At 39.4% G+C, this 22585-nt stretch overlaps 1 protein-coding gene across 5 annotated transcripts in view; it reads right to left on the bottom strand.

Annotated features, from left to right (window-relative positions):
* CYFIP1 (cytoplasmic FMR1 interacting protein 1) overlaps positions 1-22585 on the bottom strand; it is an 83161-nt gene that overhangs the window by 39337 nt on the left and 21239 nt on the right. For 4 of the 5 annotated variants that reach the window (XM_041468576.1, XM_041468573.1, XM_041468574.1 and 1 more), the window contains exons 2-16: positions 17968-18091; positions 17302-17391; positions 16426-16503; positions 15290-15391; positions 13608-13789; positions 12444-12540; positions 12176-12304; positions 10627-10731; positions 10373-10464; positions 9014-9131; positions 8198-8320; positions 5596-5721; positions 5121-5287; positions 3194-3341; positions 1181-1334 (exon numbers count right to left, since the gene is read on the bottom strand). In XM_041468576.1, the coding sequence (XP_041324510.1) occupies positions 1181-1334; positions 3194-3341; positions 5121-5287; positions 5596-5721; positions 8198-8320; positions 9014-9131; positions 10373-10464; positions 10627-10731; positions 12176-12304; positions 12444-12540; positions 13608-13789; positions 15290-15391; positions 16426-16503; positions 17302-17391; positions 17968-18084 (1828 nt within the window). In that variant the 5' untranslated portion in view covers positions 18085-18091. Of the gene's footprint in view, positions 1-1180; positions 1335-1638; positions 1776-3193; positions 3342-5120; positions 5288-5595; positions 5722-8197; positions 8321-9013; positions 9132-10372; positions 10465-10626; positions 10732-12175; positions 12305-12443; positions 12541-13607; positions 13790-15289; positions 15392-16425; positions 16504-17301; positions 17392-17967; positions 18092-22585 lie in introns of those variants that run through there. The other variant, XM_041468577.1, reaches the window with a different exon arrangement.

Below are 22585 nucleotides of genomic sequence, written 5' to 3' on the forward strand. Positions count from 1 at the left end.
CATCAGGTACAATACAACTGTGATTCTGATGATGCAATGCAAAACAAAAAAAGCAGGTGCAAGTCACTAGAGCTGTACACAGGCCATATAATCTAAAGTAAATTCAAAATGTAAAGCCCATGACTTTTTTTAATAAGAGTTTTGAACTCCTCACTGGCCCCCGAAGTGGTGCCTTCTCATAGAAAAAAAGGAGTGGAAGTGGACAAAACTATCAGTTAAACATAAAAGCTGTGTACACCAGTAAAAATGGATTTCTAGTTTAATTTCTCAGTTGGGGGCTGAGAAAGCCATACACTGAATTTGGGAAGCAGTACATGAAGGAGGCAAAATTGCACTGGAACTACCAGTACCATCCCTCCCTATGGAGGACTGAATTGCTCCACATGTTCCTGTTGATTAGATGGGCAGGAAATGACAGACAGACACATGAAGTAGGGATTAAAACAAGAAGTTTCTAAGGATGCCATCAAGGGCACAGAGGTGTGCTTCCCACCTCTCCAGAAAGCACTTGGTACAATTCCTTTCCTGAAGGCTTGTGAACTAAAACAGGAATGAACTTTTTACACTAAGACCTTCTGAAGACCTTTTGCAGTGCTGTTCCCCAGTTAGCACAATGACTGGTATTAACAGGTTCCCTCTTCTCCAAGGGCAAAGGAGACCAGCAGCAAAACGAAAATGAAAGACAACACAGCATGGTGATGACAAGGACTAGGTACACTCAATGTCAGTAGGTGAATTCTTTAGGACAGCATGTTTCCGATTACAATTAACTGAATAGTAAGAGTAGTGAAATGACATCAAATTTACCACAACAGAGAATTTGTTTCCTCTGTACTTAAAACAAAAACAACAAAAAAAAAAAATCTCCCAAAACACAAAAACTACTTCCTTTAAAAAAATTTCAGTGTGTATAGGCTTATTGTTTATGTAAGTACATACATAAAATAGAAAAAGGAGGTAACAATATGAAATTTGACGCATTAGAAACAAACATATAACAAGTCAAAATAAAAATCCCACCACAATGCTAAGTACCATCTCAGAAAAAGTTTGGACAGACCAAGGCTTTTGATAAATAAACCAAAGGTTAAGTTGACTTAGGCAATCGGAAACATTTTCCAGATCGTGTTAGAGGTGTTAGGACATGCTAAGCTGGACACTGATCATCTACATATCTTACCACTGAAATTTATCAAATGAGTGTAGAAGAAAGACTCGCGATGGAATTTTTCTATGTCCAATATGGTGGGCCCCTCAAGGCTACTTCTCAAGGTTTTCTTGGAACCACTTTTGTCAGCAATGAGGGACTCTAACATAGTTCTCACCATGTAAAGCTGTATCATTAAAGGAAACAATTATGGTGGAAAGGGGAGGGAAAAAAGGAAAATACACATGGTAGATTAGTTGAGCAACACTGAGAATTACTATCAGTAAGCGACTGCTCCACTTCAAACTGAAAACTGGCACTGTCTGGATAAAAGCCTTTGAGGCAAGAGGAACAGATGCAACACTAGCCTACACACCAGCACAAATGCCTACCCATGCCAAGGGGACCTCCACTGACACTCAGCAGCAGACCATTTGCAGTGGAACAGTTCACATCACCACAAAAAGTAAAAGTAATAAGTAATGTCTTACCACCAAAGTTTAAAAGAGGCGGATAGATGTAGGACTGCCTCAGAAACTTGTGTGTCACATGCAATAGCTTTTCCAATCCCAGAGACTTGAGCTGCTTCAACAGCTCAGCAGAGTTTAAGGACTCTGTCATAGTGCGAACCATGAAGAGCTAAAAACCAACAGACAGGGGCAGGCGGGGAAGAGAATCCGTTAATAAAAACACATGGGTAAATAAGGAATGGGAAAGAGAAGCAGAGAAAACATGTTAGTTTGTTAAAAATGAAAAGCAGCACAGTAAGCATGCAGAGGAGGTCATACAGAAAGGTTGTTCAGAAAAATCACCGCAATGTGGAGCTCTCTCAAGCAAAGGGAAAGTTCCCATTCATTTCAGAGGATGCTCAGAGAGCCATTAGTTTATCAAATGATTTAAAAAATGATTTAGCACTAATTACCCATTTATACACAGCCATTTTAGAACCACATGGAACTGAGGAAAACCTATCTAAAATTTGACCTCTTGCCTTCCTGTCAACCCAGACAGACAAGCGTGCCAGCTCAAGAGCAGAGAAAGCAGAGAGAACTACATACTCTAAACAGCCTGTTGCAAAGGTGAAGTAAGCCCTTAAAGCACAGGAGAAGCAAACTGGTGGTGATATTTAACCTTTTCTTTCACCCCAGGAAATTAGAAATCAAAACCATTTTTCTGCAATTATCAAAACAAAATCTTCATTAAACCAATCTTATCACAAACTAAGCAACATTTTACCATCCAAAATTATTAACCATAAAGTGTTCTCTTTCTCAGAGACTTTAGGTATTAAAAGATTGTCTTCACAAACCACAGTTGCCTTCAGTTTTTCACCCCAAGTACTCAGTACCTCATTTTCTCAGATGAGCTATGAATATCAGACCATACATTCTCCAAACACATCCACAAATGAAATAAGAAAGAGAACTATATGGAGGCAACAAGAATGAGCATCTATGTACGGGATTTTGATGACTACCACAGAAAACATTTGAAATACATCATTTTAGTGGCAGCAGCAGACAAATTAGATTCTAGGGACCAGCTTTATCATTCATTACTGAACACTGCGAGGGATTTTGTCAGAAGTCATATACTTTCCCTTCTTTTAACAGACATTCATTTATATTTTAAACATATTTCAAAATTACTAGACATCTACTGAATAGTGTGATTTAAGAAAAATAATTTCACCAGCCATAACAGAGATAGAAGTCAGTCTTGAGTCAGTCAAGAAATAATTCATATAGTTCAAAAATATTATTTAAAAACATTAGGAGCTCAATGAAAAAATATTTGTTCCCAGACAATCAAATTAAAGAGACTGAACCCTTGGAAAAATTATGTATCAGAGTAGAAAAATACAGCAATCCAGGCAGAGGATCTTGGTTAAGTGCATCTAATTTTGCAAATATAAATCACAGTAGATTTTTGGCATTAAAAAAAGACCGCAGTAAAACCTGCAATTTTAAAATAATTCAGGATAGAAAGAAAACACCTCATGCAATAATTGCTGACAGGTATCACAACCACCAGACAGGAATATACCTGCGTGCTAGAGGGTCCAACTGCACGTCTTGGGACTTTGATGTCAAAACCACTTTTAGGGTCCTTCTCTCCCCTTAGAGCTGGGTCATTGAATGGCTCGTGACCTGCTTCCCAGTCACACACTGTCTTCCTTATGGCCTGCAAAACACTGACACAATTCCCACAACTTCAGACTGCAGCACATCCAAGTGCCCTGATAGAACACTTTACTTTTTTTAAGCATTCTTCCATGAGCACAGAAACTTTGCAACAGCATTCAAGAGCTCAGGGTAATTCCAATCAAGAACAAAGAATTTCACCAACGTTTTCAAGAATGATATATCCACAAAATAACCACTCCATGCTGTATATCAGAAAAGGCAGTCTAGAGCCCTTAAAGACCATCTAGTTCCAACTTCACCCCTGCCAAGGGCAGAGACACCTTTCACTACATCAAGTTGCATAGGACCCTATTCAACCTGGCCTTGAACATTTCCAGGGATGGGGCACCCACAGCTTCTCTGGGCAAACTGTTACAGTGCTCCCTTACCCTCCAAATAAAGGATTTCTTCCAAATACCTAATCTAAATTTGCCTTCCTCTTTCAGTAAAACCATTGCCCCTTGTCCTGTCACTATCTGCCTGCATAAAAAGTCCTTCTCCCTCTTTGTCATAAGCTCCTCTAAGGTAGTGGAAAGCTATAGTAAGGCCTCCCAGAGCCTTTACTTCTCCACACTGAACTACCCCAGCTCTCCCAGCCTGTCTTCATATTAGAAGTGTTCCAGCCCAGCCCCTGATCATGCCCATGGTCCTTTGGACCCTTTCTAACAGGTCCACATCTTTCTTGTGTTGAGGACCCCAGAGCTGGATCAATCAAACCAAATTCATATTAATATGAATACATATTCACTATCAATCCAATTAACATTCAATCAAACCAAAGCAGATTATTAACCAAATTAAAGAGAGACAATGATGGCTTGAAACGAAAAAAAACCAGAATTCCTGTTTCCAGAAGAAATTCAGATTCCAGAATTCAGCTGAAATTTACACAAACAGCTTCATACTTTTAGGTCCAAATACTGAACTGGAACTCAGATACTTGCCAGGAACACAGTCAGACATAATCTGTGGCAAGCTGAATGATCAAGAAAATGTTTCATCTCAAATCTGAGCAGGTATGAAAGGAATATTTTTCTATTTCATTAAAATCCTGTGACAAAAACACTCTCCCTGAAAACCTGATAATGTGGAGCAATTTATTTATTTTTAGCTTATGATGATATTTTTGTGGCAGACAGAGCACTTACCAATAGCCTAATTAGCTATGGACTTTCACCTCTAAGAGCTTTGCAATGAAATGTGGGAGTAAACACATGACAAACAAGTCAAGATTAAAAGCAAACAATTAGGGACAAAAGAAAAATAAGGTCAGGAAATGTCACCAATTAGTGTGGGCAGATGAAGCACTGGAAGAGAAGTGCAAGGCTAATAAACCAAAAGCAGCAGAAGCTGAGAAATAAGACAGAACACTAAGTGAGGCAGAGAGAAGAAAGAGTAAGATAGACATAAGACCCAAAGAAAGGAAACACTGGAATAATAAAGTGGACAGTGAAACCTTTCTTCAAAATACAAACTGATTTTGCTTTCCTTATTACTGCATTTGTATTTTCTTAAAATAAAAATGAACAACAGGGAACACAAGACTTCCTAAAGTAGTCCTAAGAGGCTCAGGACAACCTAGACTCCTGCTGCAGCCCTGCTGGCAGCCATTCACTTTTAATTTCAGACTGCTTCAACTTCAATTCATATCCAACCAAGCTAACCATGAATGCCAGACAGACTGGGAGTACAGACTAAGGTAAAATTTAACATCTGTGCAATTCTGCAACTAATTTACTAAGATCTGGAGAAAAGAATACAGAAAAATATGAGAGCAGTAATGCTACCTCTGAATGACATTTTTCTTCTTTTTAATGGCTTGTCTTAATGGCTCCCTAAGTGTGACCTGGGCAAAGTCCTGAAGAGCTGCATAAATTGTATGACGAATGGCATGATTGAAAACACTTTCCATTCGTCCCATCAGCACCTGAAGACCTTTGATCATGGCAATCACCTGCAAAAAAAGAAAAAAAAACCCAGACAAATATATTTCTCTTATTTTGTTTTTATATTTGTACAAATAGTGCATTTTTAAACACAAAAAATGAGAAGAGAGGAATTAACAAGTCACAATTGACAAAGGATGGATTTGCTGTGCTCCCCTTATTTACTGAATGGAGGAACACAGAGTCAGACTGGTTTCAGAGTCAGCACAGGGCAGGCTGTCTTTTTGCATTGGGTATGCAAAATGCCTATAGAGAATGTTCTCTTTTGTATAGAATTAATCTTTGGAAAATCCCTATAGAAAAACATTTCTCTTACCTCAACCAGAGCAAACTTCTCCTCACTAGTATAATTGTATCTTGTTGCTCTTTCATACTCTTCTGCATTGTCAGGACAATCTTTATTAGAATATTTGTCAGTTGGATGCACCAGCTTCCATGAGTACTGCAGTTCACAAGGCAGAAGAGGGAGAAAAAAAGATGGGGGAACAAAAAAAAAAATGCCTGAGAAACACAAAACACAGCTGGACACAAATAACACGCTTTGAGAAATATCACAGTGTTTTCACGAATATTTGAAGAATAGTATTTGGTACTATGTTCAAAGCTTGTGTAAATTCTGAAACTACTATCTGGTGGAAATGCCAAACAATAATTTTCCTAAAAACTTTTCCTGAAAACCAGCAAGTCTGTATTATTCCAAAGAAATACCACTGAAACTCAACAGGTATTGCAATTAAGGGTGGTGCAAATGTTAACACAGGCAAAAGTTTCTTCTGTGCTTCAAATATGACAAACACAGAAAGACTTCAGAACATAAGAAAAAAAATCCAACAGACCCACACACAAAAAGACAAACTTTCTACTTGATGCAATATTCACACTTAGATTTCAAAACACAACCAGAAAACTACAGGTCTGGGTTGCTGTTGGGTTTTTTTGGGGGGTGGTGGGGTGGAAAGCTGATTTTTAAGTTTACTAGCCTGAAATGTGTGGAAACAGCTGTATTATCTGTGACAATATGATCTGCACAGCATGCAATTCTCTTAAATACTGCCTTTTCAGTCACTGCAAACACAGCTCAAAATGTTCCTCAGCAGCGTCAGGCTGGCCTAATACCCATCAGGGTACATCAAGTGAAAAATCCTAGTCACATTTAAATACAATTTGCTCACAGTTTGAGTTCAGCACATAGCAAGATCTGGTTGAGACCACCTTAGCATAAATATTAGATTACAGAGCGATATAAATTTGCCTACTATAATGGATTAACAGCATCAATTCACCTATGGCAAAGGGGAGCATCACACCCTACAACCTGAATGCTACAAAGAGGCCACTGGGGAAATGATTAAACAAAGAAGTTCTTTGGGGGCATTACAATGACAGGCTTAACATGCACAACAAACATATGCTGCAAGTTTTTATCTGAACATGATGCACGTAACTATGTTCATGGATACCCAGTGAAAGTGGAGACAGGTAAATAATTAGCATACTCCCTATCAGAATAATTCTCCGTAGAACAGAAAGAAGGTGAACACAAACTTGAACTTAGATGAGAAGCATTTATGGGAATCCATTCAAACTAGAAAGACAATGAAAAGCAGTGAGAATAGCCAAAAAACCTGCTGTGATGCCCAGAGAAAGTTTGTCCTGGAATGATTAGGACAGAAACAGAGCTAAGAGAGACTTCCTGCAGAGATATAATAAAATAGGAAGATTTTCACTGTGAAGACACCCTGGATGCAGCAAATAGTGATGACAGAAATAAAGGGGGCGAGTCTAGGAGCTGCAGAGGCAAGGAACAGATGACAGCAGAACAGAAAAGGAGAACAAGGTTTTCACCATTAAATACACTGTGGATTTAAACAGGAATAGGATAATACAGGGAAATGCATGACTCATCTACTGGCCTTTAAAAGAGGCAGTTAAAAATACAAATGAGAGAAAAAACTGGTTCACCAGCTATGCCCACTGTGGAGTCACATAGTGCAAATTATTTCATGCCTCCAAGACATCAGAGGCAGAAGAGGAGCAAGTCTGGCTTCTGTCATACTGTAAGTCACATTGCAACCCTTCCTAGAACATGTTTTGATTCAGCTTTTATCCAGTGTCTCCAGCATAACAAGGACTCCTGCACTCTCCTCTTCAATTTCTGCCTTAAGCAGCTTCTTAATGGAAAAAAGCACAGTCACTTTTCTAACTGGCATCTGTTTTTTAAACTATTACACTATAGAGAAACAACTCCTCTCATCACACATTTTCTTTTTCCTGCATTTACTTTCCTTTTGACTAAAAGCCAAATCTAAACCAACGGGAGCCCTTCCATCCATTTTTACGTGTTAAAACCATACATGCTTCTACTTTTGCATCATCTCAGTGGTGCATTTATTGCATCATCTCAGCAGTGGTCTAAACACAGCCAGCTGGAGCTGTGTTCTGTCACCTCCTCAGTGACTGCATGTCAGTACAGATATTTCCAACAATATAATTTTTAAAAATGTTTAGAAGGAAATTATTAAGTCTTAGTCTACAAAATGTTTGTATCAAGAGTGACATTAAAACATCTGGAGAAGGTTCACAGGTGACGGCCTGTCCACTAAATAGAACAAGTTGAATGTACTGTGTGAGATACAAGCTACTGGATCTTCAAAGCAACAACATTATTCCTAGACTCTGAACACGTCATGTGCCATCCCCTAAGAATGAGGTTTGAAGCAGAAGGAGAAAAGGAGTGAAGGAAGAGGGGAAACTAAGGGAACAAGGTTCTTGTTGGGTCCCTTCCAATTCAGAATATTCAGTGACCCTTTGAAAACACAACATACATTTTTCAGTCCAGTAAAGCAAAGAAATTTTATTCTGTTTAACCTCACCAAGCCACCTCTTTTTCATCTGTTTTTATTTCCCGTGTTACATACCACTTCCATGACATGGGCACTCCACTGGGAGAGAAGCTGCAGGCCTTGAAGAGAGAGATCAAAGAGCTTCCGATATTCCGCATCTGTTTTTTGAGCTTCCTGTCGACCAGACCCAGTCACCACCTAGACATTATAAAAAAAAACAAACAAAAAAAACCCACATCCAAATCCACATCAGAACATGCTGTATTCAGCATCCACAGCCAAATTTCTACATCAATTGAAGTACTAAAAAAGTATCATATACCAACACCTGCTTTACCACTTAACATCAGCTTTTTCTTCTAGACACTTAGGAAACTTCACAGATTTTGGTCAACAGATGGAAATCAATGGTATCCCTAATGACCACAAGAGTGTTGCAGATGAATTCAATATATAAATTATATATTATATATATAGTTATTTTTTTGTCTCTATATACTATATATGTATGAGTGTGTGTATACATATGAATTTCTGTACTCTTTTACTAATCTTAACTTAGTTTTGTTTAAACTCTTACTAGCACCTGTTTGGAGAAGGACTACATATTCTAAATGAGACATACCAAAATTTCTAGGATAAATCTGAGATACACAAAGAGAAAGAGGCCGAAGGATGTTAGAGTTTGTATGATGTATCATTATTGTTTAATTTAAATGGTGCAAATATAATTCAAAGAACAGGGATTATACTTGCAGCCTAATCAGCTTTTATTGACTCAGGTGGCCAAGCTTTGTCATTTAGCCAGAGAATTAGCTGCTTTTCAGATATTTAATAATAACTGTTAATGAGTGACGTGCCATTGGCACACGTAGCTCTAACCCCACTCACCTCACTGTTGCTGTAACGAGCCAGTTCAGATATGAAACGCATGTGGTCTTCTCTGATTTGGATCATCTGCTCACATATATTGTACTGGGGACTGCTGCTGGAAGACGTGCATGTCCATCTGGTTCAGAAGACAAAAAAAACCCCACCTAAATCAGTTTTGACAATAAACAGCACAACTGATACTGCAAAGAAAGATCCACAATGCATTACTTTTCATTTTTTACACATTTCCTTCTCTGTTGTTTGAGGCTTTTCCCCTCTTCACACCTCTACCTCTGCACAAGCCATTAGTGATGAACTGCCCTTCTGAGTTCAAATAGCACTTCTTCCAAGTCTTAAGAAAAAACTGTTCAGTTCTTCTTTTCTCTTTTGCAAGATTTCTTTTTGTTTTTTTAAAGGCTGCTGCTATGAGATACGAACCAGCATCTCTCTTCAAGGGCACTTAGGAACAAGACCAAAAAGGATTAAAAGGTAGGGCAGAAGTACAGGTATAGGCTGTAAGATACATCTAGCCACCTGCAGATATTTTTTGTTTATTCTTGTTGAACTCTGAAGAGTGTATAGTATGCTCTCAGCTAGAAAAAAGACATTATCAAGACTATTAACATGTTATGAAGAGGCACACAAAACATGCTACCAAGAACATCAAGTTAAGTAGCCTCATATTTTTAGTAGCTCAGTAGGCCCATTGCCATTGATTTTCCCTCAGCAATTACATGCAAGTTATGTGTTTTTTTCTGCAGGAATTAAAATGCAAAGCACAGCATTCTAAATTCATGTAACTGCATAGAGGCAAGGTCTTGGAGGAGCACAGAAAGGCCCACTAAAACAAAGCAATAACCAGAAACCATGGATCCATTAATGCAACATCTGGCTGTATTTTCCAACCATTTTGTTGTGCTGCACACCTAGCCAAAAAAAAAAAGTAGGGGGGAACAAGCTAAGTTGCTGCTCCATGTACAATGTATACATGCCTATTCACCCATGCACTACTACTGCTCACCTGGCTTAGTAAAATCCTTCATTTCTTTTAATGAAAGTTTTCATATTTAAAGGAAAAAATAAAAACTAAATTAGTGTAAGATAAAATTAATTTCTTCCAACCCAGGTGATAAGAAATGTCACAGATACAAGAATGAGCTCAGCAGCACAGAAAGGTTTTTAAACCATCTGTTTCTTTAACTGTATCCATTACACAAATTACATTAATACTGAAATACCCACACCAAAAAGATGACAAAGTGAAAATCCTATTAATTACCACAGACCCATGGACTAACAGGTGAGTATGAAAATATACTCCAAGGGTCAGATCTTCCCCATCCAAGATGCTCCAATCTGTTTCATTCTCCTTCTTACCTGGATTTATTTTCCTCGTAATGGGCACTGGTCTTAATGTATCTTGCAAGTTCAATCTGCATGTCACCAAACAGTGGGACAACCTGCAACTGCTGTACACAGGGAGCAAATCAGATTAGATAAATTAGTAACACAAATCATAGTGAAAGGAAACCAGTATTTACCCATATTATAACCCAAAGAGATCTTTTTTTTCTATTTAAATATATTTAAAAGGCAAGAGAAACTACCTTTAAAATCACATCTTAACCAACCTTAAAGTACTTGTCTATCTTGGCTAAATTTATCCTTTTCTTTGCATCCAGCTTATAGATGTTACTGACACTTCCATCCATCAAGTATAATCCAAAGCCCATCACCTGAAAAAGGAAAAAAATTAAGCCTTCCACAAAAGGACCTCAGAAGTAAAAACCTGTAAATCTGTTATTCATATAATGAAAGAAGTAACATTTAAAAACCAGTTCTGAAACACCCAATCTCCTTCAAACAGAATATATTTTTAAATACATACATTTCTGTACTATTCTTTTTTTACTGTATTAGCAGTTTTTACATTAACATTAGCCCGATCAGTTACCCTTGAAAGATGCTGCTTTTTTGTATAATGGTTTAGCATAAAAAAAACCTCACTGAAATGAGTCTGGCTATTTTTAGAGCTTTTCTTTTCACTTCCAATTTATTAAAATTCTGTACATGCAAACTGATTTGGTAACAGCAGTTTAGATCTAACATCTCTGAGTGACTGCTCTTCTGGCTTTCAGTGCCTCTCTGAATTATACACACAAGAGCTCAGAAGCATCCAAAAAAATCTAATTACATTTTGTCCAAAGTATTTAATAACATAACGTTAGGAATTTATTAGGAAAAGGTTCTTCAACCAGAGGATGGTTGGGCACAGGAACACTCCCCAGGGCAGTGGTCAGAGCACCAGCCTGACAGAGCTCAAGAAGCATTTGGACAACACTCTCAGCACATGGTGTGACCCTTGGGGATGATGCAGGGCCAGGAGTTGGACTCAATGATCCTTGTGGGTCCCTCCCAACTCAGCATATTCCTGGATTCTATTTGGTATTTACAGGAACAAAGCAAAGAAACTTACTGGGTTCTAAGCATCTCTAGTGAACAAAAGGCCCAAATACATAAATCACACTGGGCACCCTTGTAGACAGAAGGTAAATGCTCTAGAGTTCATGTGTGGTTTCAGAAGACTTTCAGTTACTCCTAACAAACAGAGCTCTTCAAAAGTTAAACACTGAAGTGACTCAAAATATTTGTCATGAGGCAAATTTTTAGTTCTTACTCTATATCTTTTCTTCCACTGCAAGACATACAGCTGACAAAATCAGGCACATTTCACATTGCTCAGCACCCCCTTATTACAGATACATAGTCCAGCTAACTATACTGATTTATTAATCCTAATTCCAAGATACTTGTTCCCTGAAATATTTGATACACAGCCTCACTTCCAAAAGCTTTTTAAACAATCTTGACACATCTAAAGTAAAATGCAGTAGTTCCTTTCTACTGTCATTATACTTCAGTGAAACACAATTCCATAGAATTGGATGCAGTTCAAATGGGTCAACTCCAATTTATGAAAAACAAAAAGGATTAAAAGCTTTCAAATAATTTTAGTATGTAATACAACAAAAAGACAATGAGGGGGAAAAGCAGTAATGCGAATTGTTTGCTTAATCTGGTTCCTTTTAAAAAAAGAAAAACAACCAGAAACAAGCTGGAATACAAACACCTGTGCCCTGCCTCAACATTTTTTTAATTTTGTACCCAAAAGAAACCTACTTTCAAAAGCATGTGTTTCTCACTGGGTGTTAGGTACATTTTGTTTTCATAGTAGTCCACACACAAATTCACAATATCTGCAAGCAGCTCCTCATAGCCAACAATCACCTCCAACTGCTGCTGCAAAGACTGGAGAAAAAAAAAAAAAAAGGATATTAGTTAACTAGTTACACCGACTGGGAAAAAAGTTACTACCAAACTGGCAGAGCTTTATTTTGATACTTTTGCAAAGGATTAGGTAACTTGCAAAAAGACAATTGAAGCTTACTTGTGTTATCTTGTTGTGGTTGGCAAGGAACATGGAAAGGTTCTGAGATTCTTGAATGGACTGAGGATCTGCCATTTTCCGCAGGAACTGAGCAGCTCTTTAAAAACAAAAGAAAAACTTTATTTCCCTTGGCCAGGACTGCTTGTAAGTTAATCTATCTCCTCAAAAAAAAAGGTGAAAAGTTCACTAGAAGACAGTTATGGACCTAATTTATCCAAAATAGACTGGTTTTCTATCCCAAATTCCTCACTACACCCCTACTTAGGTGGTCCAATAAAAAATGAAATGAAAAAACAAATGAAAAACCATCGGCTGAGTGCAGCTGTGGCTCTACAGATCCAAGCCACGCAACAATCCAGGAAAAATCACTCTTCACAAAAACAAGCTTTTGGGCTCCAGAAACACACCTCCAAAGAAAAAGAAAGGCAAACCAAGTAAGCTTAAGAGGTCTCCAGGCCCAACAACTACAACAGGTGGAGGCAGAAACTAAATCTCACATAAGTAGAAACAACACAGGTAAATTTGGCTAGTCATTGACTGAATAGTTTTCTGCATGAAAGACTACAGATGCTAGAGCTAGCATAAAGCTGTCTTTCCCTGCTACTCTGATGACCGTGTTCAACAGGAGATACCTGATACCATCTGGTAGCTCATGTACAAAATTTGGCCACAGGTATCTCACCCCCTCCCTTCCCTGCTATACCTGCAATCACGATGATTTTGAACAGCAAAGCTGAAGCATCTTAAGAACAAGTATAACAACTCCCAGCTACAAATATCAAAAGTGCATGCCAAGAATAGCATAGATCAGAAAAGGTGTAGCATAAGTGACCAGAAAGCCAGCTTCCTCTCAAACTTAAAAACAGAAGCTTTACTGAACAAAGTATATGCATTGCATTTAGCATACACCAAGACAGAAGCATTTGACAGCTTGGCATTAAAGGCATGAAAACCTTCTGCTGCTGGAAGAACAGCGCAAAGAAAACAGATGTATTCAACTGCCTAACTGCAGTCAAGCCATCCCTAGTTTCAAGGTAGCTTGTCCCACACGTGAAGAGACTATTTTTGAAGAAAAAGCTGTGTGAAAAAAAGCAACTGCTGCCATCTCGTGGGAGGCCTGAATCCTGGCAGCAAAGGCCGGGTGCTGCTGCCCCTTGCACTCACCGCTTGTAGGCTGAGTGGTCATTCTTCACACTGCACTTCATATTCTTCAACTCATCCAACACGGCAAACATGTTGATGAATTTGCCCAGTGTGATCAGATAGGCTTCAGACACAAAGTCCTTCCTCCTCTCTGCATGGCACAAACGCCTCACCTCCCCACAAAACCGTTCAATCGCATTTCTCTAATGGGGGGGAAAAGACAGAAAAACAAGGAGTGGAAGTCATGATATTTCCAGGGAAAAAGTTTCATCATGTACCCAGAGCTGGTCCTGTGAAAAGCTCCAGTGAAGCAGACTAATGTTTATAACAGGCAAAACTAGCAAGGTATGAGTACAGGCCTTTCAGCTCCTTCACTGTGTACTTGATGTCTGCTGCAAGTATCACCAGTGATTTTTGCCACCAAGCTCGCCTGACATAAGAGCCAAGGTTCTTCTTTGCAGACAAAAGTAATTAAAAGTACAAATAAAAAATAGGGCAAGGCAAGCAGTAACGTTTTTAAACTAAAGAGGTTAATTTAGATTGGATACAAAGAAGTTTTTTACAATGAAGGTGGTGAGGCACTGAAAAAGGTTGCCCAGAAAAGCTGTGGATGCCCCATCCCTGGAAGTGTTAAAGATCAGGTTAGACGGGACTCTGAGCAACCTGATCTACTCAAAAATACCCCTTTTTCACTGCAGGGGGGTTGGATTATATGGTTTTCAAGATAATTTCCAACTCAAACTCTTCTGTGATTCTATGAAGTTTAAAATCCTCCAGAAAAAAGGGATTTCATGCTCTTTGGTGAGGAAGTATATAGGAATTAAAAGGCAAATTATAGGAATGCTCCCTTCAAACAAACAAATGAAAATCCACAGCACACTGTACATGCCAGCTCTGTTAAGTTATCCTGGCACATGTTTATTTGAGGGCTTATTTCCAAGTGCACACCAGGGCCATTTCAGAGGGAGATTACAAACACCGAAAAGACAGCAACTTCAAACATAAAAAGGAATCTGTTCTGACTTTAAAGCTCTAATCTGCTTGAATGAAAGGAGATTGAATGAAATGTAACATTTCCTGTTGTCTTCCCCAACCGGGGGTCTTACTGAGTTCAACAACCTCCTCCTTCCTGTGTGCTCCAGGCCTTACAGGCTCTAGCTGCTCCATCTTTGAATAATGCCTGGAAGCATCCTCAGTCCATTGAAAGAGATGGCAAGCTGCCAGGAGGGAGGAGAAGGCAAGACAGACTGCTATTCTCCAGCTCGGGTGGCTGGCAGGTCACAACAACTGGGTTAGCCTGCCTCAATTATGAATCGCCACAGCAAAGTTGCACCTGCTGTTCTGCTTCCAGACTTGTGGATCCCTCACTCCACAGCAAATGGTTTCTGTGCTGAGTGTTTTTATTATACAAGTGAAACACTTATATTTCTATTTCCTTTCTTCCTGAAGTGACAGGTCTCTGTCCCCATGTGCTGCATAGGGACTATATGCAATTACATTTGACTTTATGTTGAAAGTTTTAATGGAGATTGACTCCAATTTTTAAGACAGGCACTAAAAATTCTGCCCTTCTGTGAGGAATATGGTGTCTTTTTTCTAAGATATAATGATAGGTTCAGTACCTGAGCACACAATATGAAGTATACAAAGCAGGAATATAAAATTACACATCTACTGACAAATTTTGTTTCCATTCCTTTTACCTGAAAATACATAAAATTCATCAGTTTTGTGACTTCTGGCTCCAGAACTTCCACAGTTTTCTCATAGATTTCTACTCTGTTAGGCTGCTCATTGCACTTGACCTGCGGATAATTAAAGAGGTTGTTATACTTGCAACTTTCCCTGATAAAGCCTCAGCAACTAAGATCCTGAGAAAATGCAATATCATCCTAAAGAGACTAACTTAAAGACAAAAATTTCCAGGTTTGGTAATCTTGTGCTAATCTTCTAAGCTTATTTGTACGTAAAAAACCCTAAAACAATCTAAGATTCTCCTTCTACCTTACAGTGAGTAATTCAGTTGTCAAACACCTCTGTAGGGTGTGTAGGGTGTAACCTTTCCACATTAAGCCACTTGCTCAAAATCATGCACTAAAATAGGGCCAGAACTGTAAATTAAAACAGATTACCTGACTTCTACTCTGAATATTTTAACCACAGGATAAGCCTTCCTTGCATTTCAGTATAAAAAACAATTGCATTACAAATCTGCAAAAAAGGAAGGAGTCAACTCATGGTAATAATTGTGTTCAGTTTTCTGACGCCTCTTAATATTCTTCCCACCCCACTCCTGTACAGCCACTCCCAGACACCTGAAGCTTACTTGTGCCCTATTCACAGCAGGGTTTTTTGTTTTTTTTTGTATACAGATCAAGAAAGCACTGTGCAGCTCTGACCTTTAGAAAGTGGCAACCTTGGAGTAATAGTGTCTAGAAATTTACATGTTTAAGCTGAATGTTAATCGTTATGTGCTATGCTACCTGTTTTGAATTTAAGAATTAAACTGGAGAGTGGGAAGAGTCCATTTCTTGACTGAAATGTTGACCTCAAGCAGATCCCACAGTCAAAAGCTTTCCTTTTAAAGCACATTACCCCTATATTGCTCTTGATCCAAAAACTAAGTCTGACACAAACCCTATGTGGTATTGCTATAAATACCCTATAAGAAAAATAAAGTCCAACTGGTCCCCAAGTGCTAAATGGCATGCCCAGCTTAACATTTCAGGAATTCAGAAACAGACTCCGCTTTGGATCTCACTAACAAATCTCTGTCTGTCTAATTCCACCCCAAAACAAGACAGAAGTTCACAAATTGCATGACAGTAGAGTCCATTACCTGGGGAATGGCTCTTGAGCAGCTTCTCCATGTGTATAACATGATTGCATACTCCTGGCCTTCTTCTAGCATTTCATTCTGTAGGGAAGACACTCAATGTAATTAGGAATTGTAACTCACAAGGATTATATCCAGGTGTCTTCTGTCATTCCAAGCCCTTGTCCAAATGAACGTATTTTTCTTATCAGAATGTATATGTACAAACATACATGTATTGCATGCTGAATGATACATCAATTATTATCTCCCCACATTAGACTAGTTTATGTGCGCTCTTTCTTCTCAAAATGAATGACACTGTGATCCATAAGTATAAACAGGAATGCTGATCTTGGGGTGGGGGAGGGTGATGAGATTTATTCTTCTTTTTAAATTCAGGGACCCCAGGTGGAATGTTCAAGGATGAAAGAGTCAGTACATGCAGAGCAACTTTTTACATGGTGAAGGAGAGGTACAACAATATCCAAATAATCAAAATAGGTAAAGGAGTAACCATATAATTTCAAAACTAGATTGATGTAAACATTCATAATTTTCAGTAGCATGTAACCAGGTGCTTTATCTGTCCATTCCACCATTTGTGAACTGGCCTCTAGAATTACAAGATATATTATTCCTAATTTTCCAAGAATGCCATGAAAGAAGGGAACAACATTAGTTGCTCAAGAGAAAAGGCAATTTAAAAAAAAAAAAATTAAGAAGTGTGTTTGAGAAAAAAAGAAAAGGCACACACTTCTTCATCTTACCTCCCCCTGGAAGTAGGAAGTAGGTAACCTGTTTTCTGTGACCATAATTCTTTTAATGAACTGCAAGAAGAGACATTCCTCTCCTTCTGTTCTATGTAATACAAAAGTGTGTATCTGAACATTTACTTACCATGCTAGAATGGACTGTAGCTTGCTCAATGTATCTTGCAATACCAGTGACAAATGCATTTCTGTCTTCAAAATTAGTGTTGAAGTTGGGCTGCAGAGAAAAGGAAAACATGGAATTAATGGAATTAAGTCTTCTGTACGAGCACGTCTCCTAAGAAGGAAAACTGAGAACTTGGCATTTTTCATCCTGGAAAAGAGAAGGCTCTGGAAGACCTTATGGCAATGCCCAGGACCTAAAGGAGTCCTGCAAGAGAGCTGGAGAGAAACTTTGTACAGGGGCATGCAGTGACAGGACAAATGGGAAGGGATTCAAACTAAGAGTAGGTTTAGATTAGGTATTAGCATGAAATTATTGACTGTGAGGGTGGTGTGGCACTGTAACAGGTTGCTTAGAGAAATTGTGGCTGACTCATCCTGGGAAGTCTTCAAGGCCAGGCAGGATGGGGCTTTGAGCAACCTGCTTCTAGTCGAAGGTGTTCCTGCCCATGACAGAGGGGCTGGACTAGATGATCTTTAAAGCCCCTTCCAACCCAAACCATTCTATGGCTCTGAGAAAAGAATTTTTATCTATATTGCCAATATAAACACAATTTGGTTTTGGGCAAAACATACTCTTTCTTAACAGCACTGGGAAACAGAAAAACCTTTTCCTCTAATGAGAAAATACCTGGTAGAGAAGAGATGATGGTGGGGGCTCAATACACGGTTGCTGATCCGGCAATGGTAATTCCTCCAAGAGATCCACATTGGACAAGGCATCCTCCAGAGTTACTTGAGCAGTCATTTTGCACCTGGTTAGAAAATACATACATAAATGTAGATATGTAGATGTATACACATAGATATAATTTTATATGTGTTACTATATACATGGTAAACAATTGAGTAACATGAAGAGCAAGCAACTATTTATATTGCGGGAAATGGGAAGTTTCCCTTCAACCAAAATGGAAGGGAAACAGTCAAACAGAAACCCACTTGATTTTCAAACACAAGTTTAAATAAAACTTTTCAGACTTACATCCCTGTCCTTACTTTTAGGACTTGAGAAATGTTTCTCCTTCCCCCACGGCTGGACACCAGAAATAGACCAAAAATAGAGGAAATGATGACTCTAAAGCTCAGTTTTGAGCCAATGTACTTTCAAAACTTCACGCACTACAGCTTCTACAACCACATCACCTTCAGGAGACCAGGCTGTCAAAAGGTGCCAGCAGTTTCCAGTGTTTCATGTCCTCGGACAGCCAGATCTGCTTTGGGTAGCTGATGATAGACCCCTCAGGGCCATGGCAATCTCCATAAACCTTTTACTGCTGCTGCTGCCGGGGGTTCTGAACCAAGAAGGGCAATGGAAAGAAATCTGGGCCACCTGTGACCAGTGACCAAGCACTGGAAAGGCTGCCCAGAGAAACTGTAGTCTCCTTCACTGGAACTTTTCAAGAACTGCAATGCTGTGCCACATGCTGCAGGATGACTCTGCTTCAAGCAGGGAGGCTGGACCAGGTGAGCTACTGTAGTCCTTTCCAACCTTACCTATTCTGTGATGTTGTGAAAATTTAGGAAGAAAACGTGGGGTGGAACAACTCAGTCATCGACTTTTGTATAATGATCTACTCATTCTTCTCAGTGGAGTTAAAAAAATACTGATTTTTAAGGTAATATCTCTAATCAGCATGTCTCTTTTTTTTTTTTGCAAGTTATTTCCCCTCATTTACCAGAGAAAAATCATACACCTATGGTGCAGGGAGCAGCTGAGCACTGCCCTCAGCGCTAACCAGGAGGAAAGGAACACTGAGCACCCACATCCTAGAGGAACAGGACCCTGCCTGGCATGTGACACCCCATGGATTTGTTCCATCCCCACATACAGGGAGGGTACAAGCACATCCCAATGCAACTTTGATGAAAACTCACTTCAAGACAGCTGGTATGGGCTTGGGATCCCACCTCTCACTGCGCTTTTATTGGCCTGGGAGAAACACTGCCTCACTTTCTCTTGCCTACTATAGATTCCTGGAGAAAGATCCACAGAAACAGCAGCTTTACCTCCAAGGAAGGCTCAGCTGACAAAAAAAAAAAAAAAACAGAACCAAAACCCAAACCCAAGGAGAGAAAGCAACCAGGAGTGACTACCTGTCTATCTCCAGAGACCAGCCCTGTGTACCAAGCCATTGCTGCAAAGCTAATGCACCACATATGGAGAGAGCTTGCCAACGACTTTATAAACAACCAACAGAAGGATTCATAGGTCTGTTTCTTCTTGAATGCCCAGCCCAAACCTTGCTCCCAGCCTGAGCATATAATTTTTTATTAAAATAAATAAATAAACCAGTGCTCATATTGTGCAATTTGTGATCTTTGCCAAAAAAGGACTGGACTGACAGGAGTGCTAGCTGACAAACCTGTGCCAGGATGTTTGCCCAACACCTGCCTATACCCAGATCAAGCTCCAACACAAGAACCACAATTATTCTCAAATTAGAGACTGGCAAAGAACATGGTGTCCTTCTTTCAATAAATCAACACATGCCAAAAAACTTCCATGGCTGGGCAAAAGTCCTGTGAGGAGGTCAGACTGAACAGTTTTATCCTAGAGGAAACTGAGCCCCCAAGTAGTCAGAACATCTACAGATAAGTCTATGTCTATAGGCACTTTATAGGTGAGTTGAGTATCTATAAATCAAGCTTTAGCTAAAAAAGAAAACAGATGAACTGACAGCCTCCCTTCAACTTTACACTTTTCTTCCTCTTAGCCTCCCTGTCAAAGCAGAAATGCCCAGTGGGCAGCTGCTCTGGGATGTGCTGGGGGTGGGATCAATGGGCCCACAGCCCTCTCCCCCACCAGACAGGCAAATGGCCACAAAGCATTGGCTTCAAGAAAGCACTACAAAAATGGTTCTAAAACCCATAGTGAAGAGTGGCCAGCCATTCTACACCAAAAACTACTGCAACTATCTGTGTAAAGGGGAGGTGTCACTGCGTGCAAGGTAAGTATCATCACCCTCTCCCCAGTCCACACATCTTCCTTCTCCTCCTAAAACATGGTCCACCAATGACTTGGGCCCCTGCTGTTGAACAGAGTCAGGTATTCACAAATTCCAAGCTCCTGACTTGTACTTCCTCAGCATTACAAGTGAATATTCTGAAGACGTGGCCCGTACATCCCAATTCTGTAAGCACACTTGCATGCTTTTGGCCTCAATATTTACAGCTGCACAGGAGTATTCCTCCAGCATCAGCTATGTTCACACTACAGGACATTAGACTATCTGTGGATTTGCTTTTAATACTTAGAAAACAATTTTAAAATAGAACCCAAAATCCCAGCTGACCTGCACTCCCCTCTACTTAATAGCACAGATCTAGGAAACCCCCACTAATAGGCCAGGGGCACAAGTAAGAAACAAAAGCTTCCTGCTGCCCTCTGGCTTGTGAAAAGAAATACGGGAAGGAACATTTTTTGAAATCCTTCAGCATGATTTCCCAAAGATCAGCATTTTTCAAAGCAGGAAAACAAAAGCCATTGGGCACAGACAGTTGTAAATATCCTCTTGTTCTGAGGTTGCTCACTGACAGCTCCGCTGTGCAATTTTGCCAAAGGTATCCACACGCATGGTGTTTCGTTGGCCAAGTTCCATGTCCCTGTTCCCCAGGCTTTGCACTCCAGTATCTAGCAAGACGTGAAAGAGGAAGCAGCTCCTTCCTGCCCAGCTTTGACACATTTGCAAACGTTGCAAGGGTGTGACTCACATTTCCCCCCTGACCCCCCAGAAGAGAGCAGAGGAGTTTTGACAACAGCAACGGCAGGGTGACACCTGGAACTGGCTCAGGGGTTTTCTCCCCTTCTTTATCTTTGTTGATAAACAAGCTCCAAAAGTCAAAAGCTGTTTCTCATGTACAATGATGGACTGGCAAAACCAGATTTTTTTTTTCCCCCCTAAGCTCAGAAAAAATAATTTAAGAAAAGCTAAATTTCCCAAGACACAAAATTGGATAGCTTTGCCTCCTTAACAATTGTGAGTTTTCAACAGATGAAATTATTGGGCAGGAGAGCTAATATTTTAACAGATTCCTTTATGGCAGAGAACATAAGAAACTTCAAAGACCTACTTAAAAAAAAAGTTTGATTAAGATTTACATAAATGAGAACAGACTAAAATACTGTAGTCATACTCATCATTATAGCTATATGAGGACACTTATCCAAACTAAGAATTTTTTTCCATACTAAATTCCTAAAAAGCTGTGTTTTCAGTTCCATACCCACATGAGATTTCCCAGGACAGCTTTTCTCAGACAGAACACATGTAAGCATTACTTCTGAAGTAATATTTTTCTTTTTGGTGTCTTTGGATTATGACTCATCCTTAAAGCACTAAAGTAAAAATGCATTAACAAGACCATGTTTTCCTGGCTGTACACCACTTAATTAGTGAACATTCAACATTCATGGTCTTACATTCTCTCTTGAGGAGAGAGAATCACATACACCAGCAAGCTGTTTTGCTAAATGTTGGTGTTTGATGAGCACACACAGCTTTCTAAGCAGGGAAGAGCAGTGCCTGTGCCAATTCTCAATTCCTTTTTCTGGATTTCAAAGCAAGAAAATCCCTCTCTGAAAAGAACTTCAGCCTCACAGTACCAAGTCCCACCATGTCCAAGGGTCAAGAGATATGAGTTCCAGGGTGTGGGGATTTTTTTGTATGTTAGTGCAAGGTCACAGACTAGCTTAAACAAGGATATCCTCTTTTTCTTCATTTCTGAAGGAGATGAGTACCATGTCTGGGTCTGACCTGCTCAGAACAGCTTGTGCTGTGGAGAAGTGCACTGAGCTCTCTCTTACATTTTGTCCATGTGAAAAATCAACCCAAAAAGAGAAAGCTTCTCTAGCATTGTTTACATTTTGATTTTACTTCAAAACCAGATTATTAGTGAAAATATTCACAAAAAAAGAGTTGGCAACCTTTTTAAAATATCGTAATTCTTCATCATTGCTCTCAGCCTTGCAACTGCATGTAAGCAGTGCCCTGCTAACAACTTGATTTGATATCTAGAGGAGATGATTGTCAGTCCTAGTTGAGATACCATTTCCACATCTCCATCCTTACAGAATAATGTCTAAGTCTTAGCAGAAGCTCTGCATTCTTAATTCCAAGCATATCAGAAAACAGCCAGCATGCATCTCTCAGCCATGCTCTTTTCAGGGCCTCCTGAAGCTTCAGATTATTTGTAAGAAAATATGAACAGGAGCAAATTATGGGGAAAAATGTTTTGGACAAAAAAAA

Source organism: Pyrgilauda ruficollis, unplaced genomic scaffold, assembly GCF_017590135.1.
Source record: "Pyrgilauda ruficollis isolate IOZ18807 unplaced genomic scaffold, ASM1759013v1 scaffold22, whole genome shotgun sequence".
NCBI lineage: Eukaryota > Metazoa > Chordata > Aves > Passeriformes > Passeridae > Pyrgilauda > Pyrgilauda ruficollis.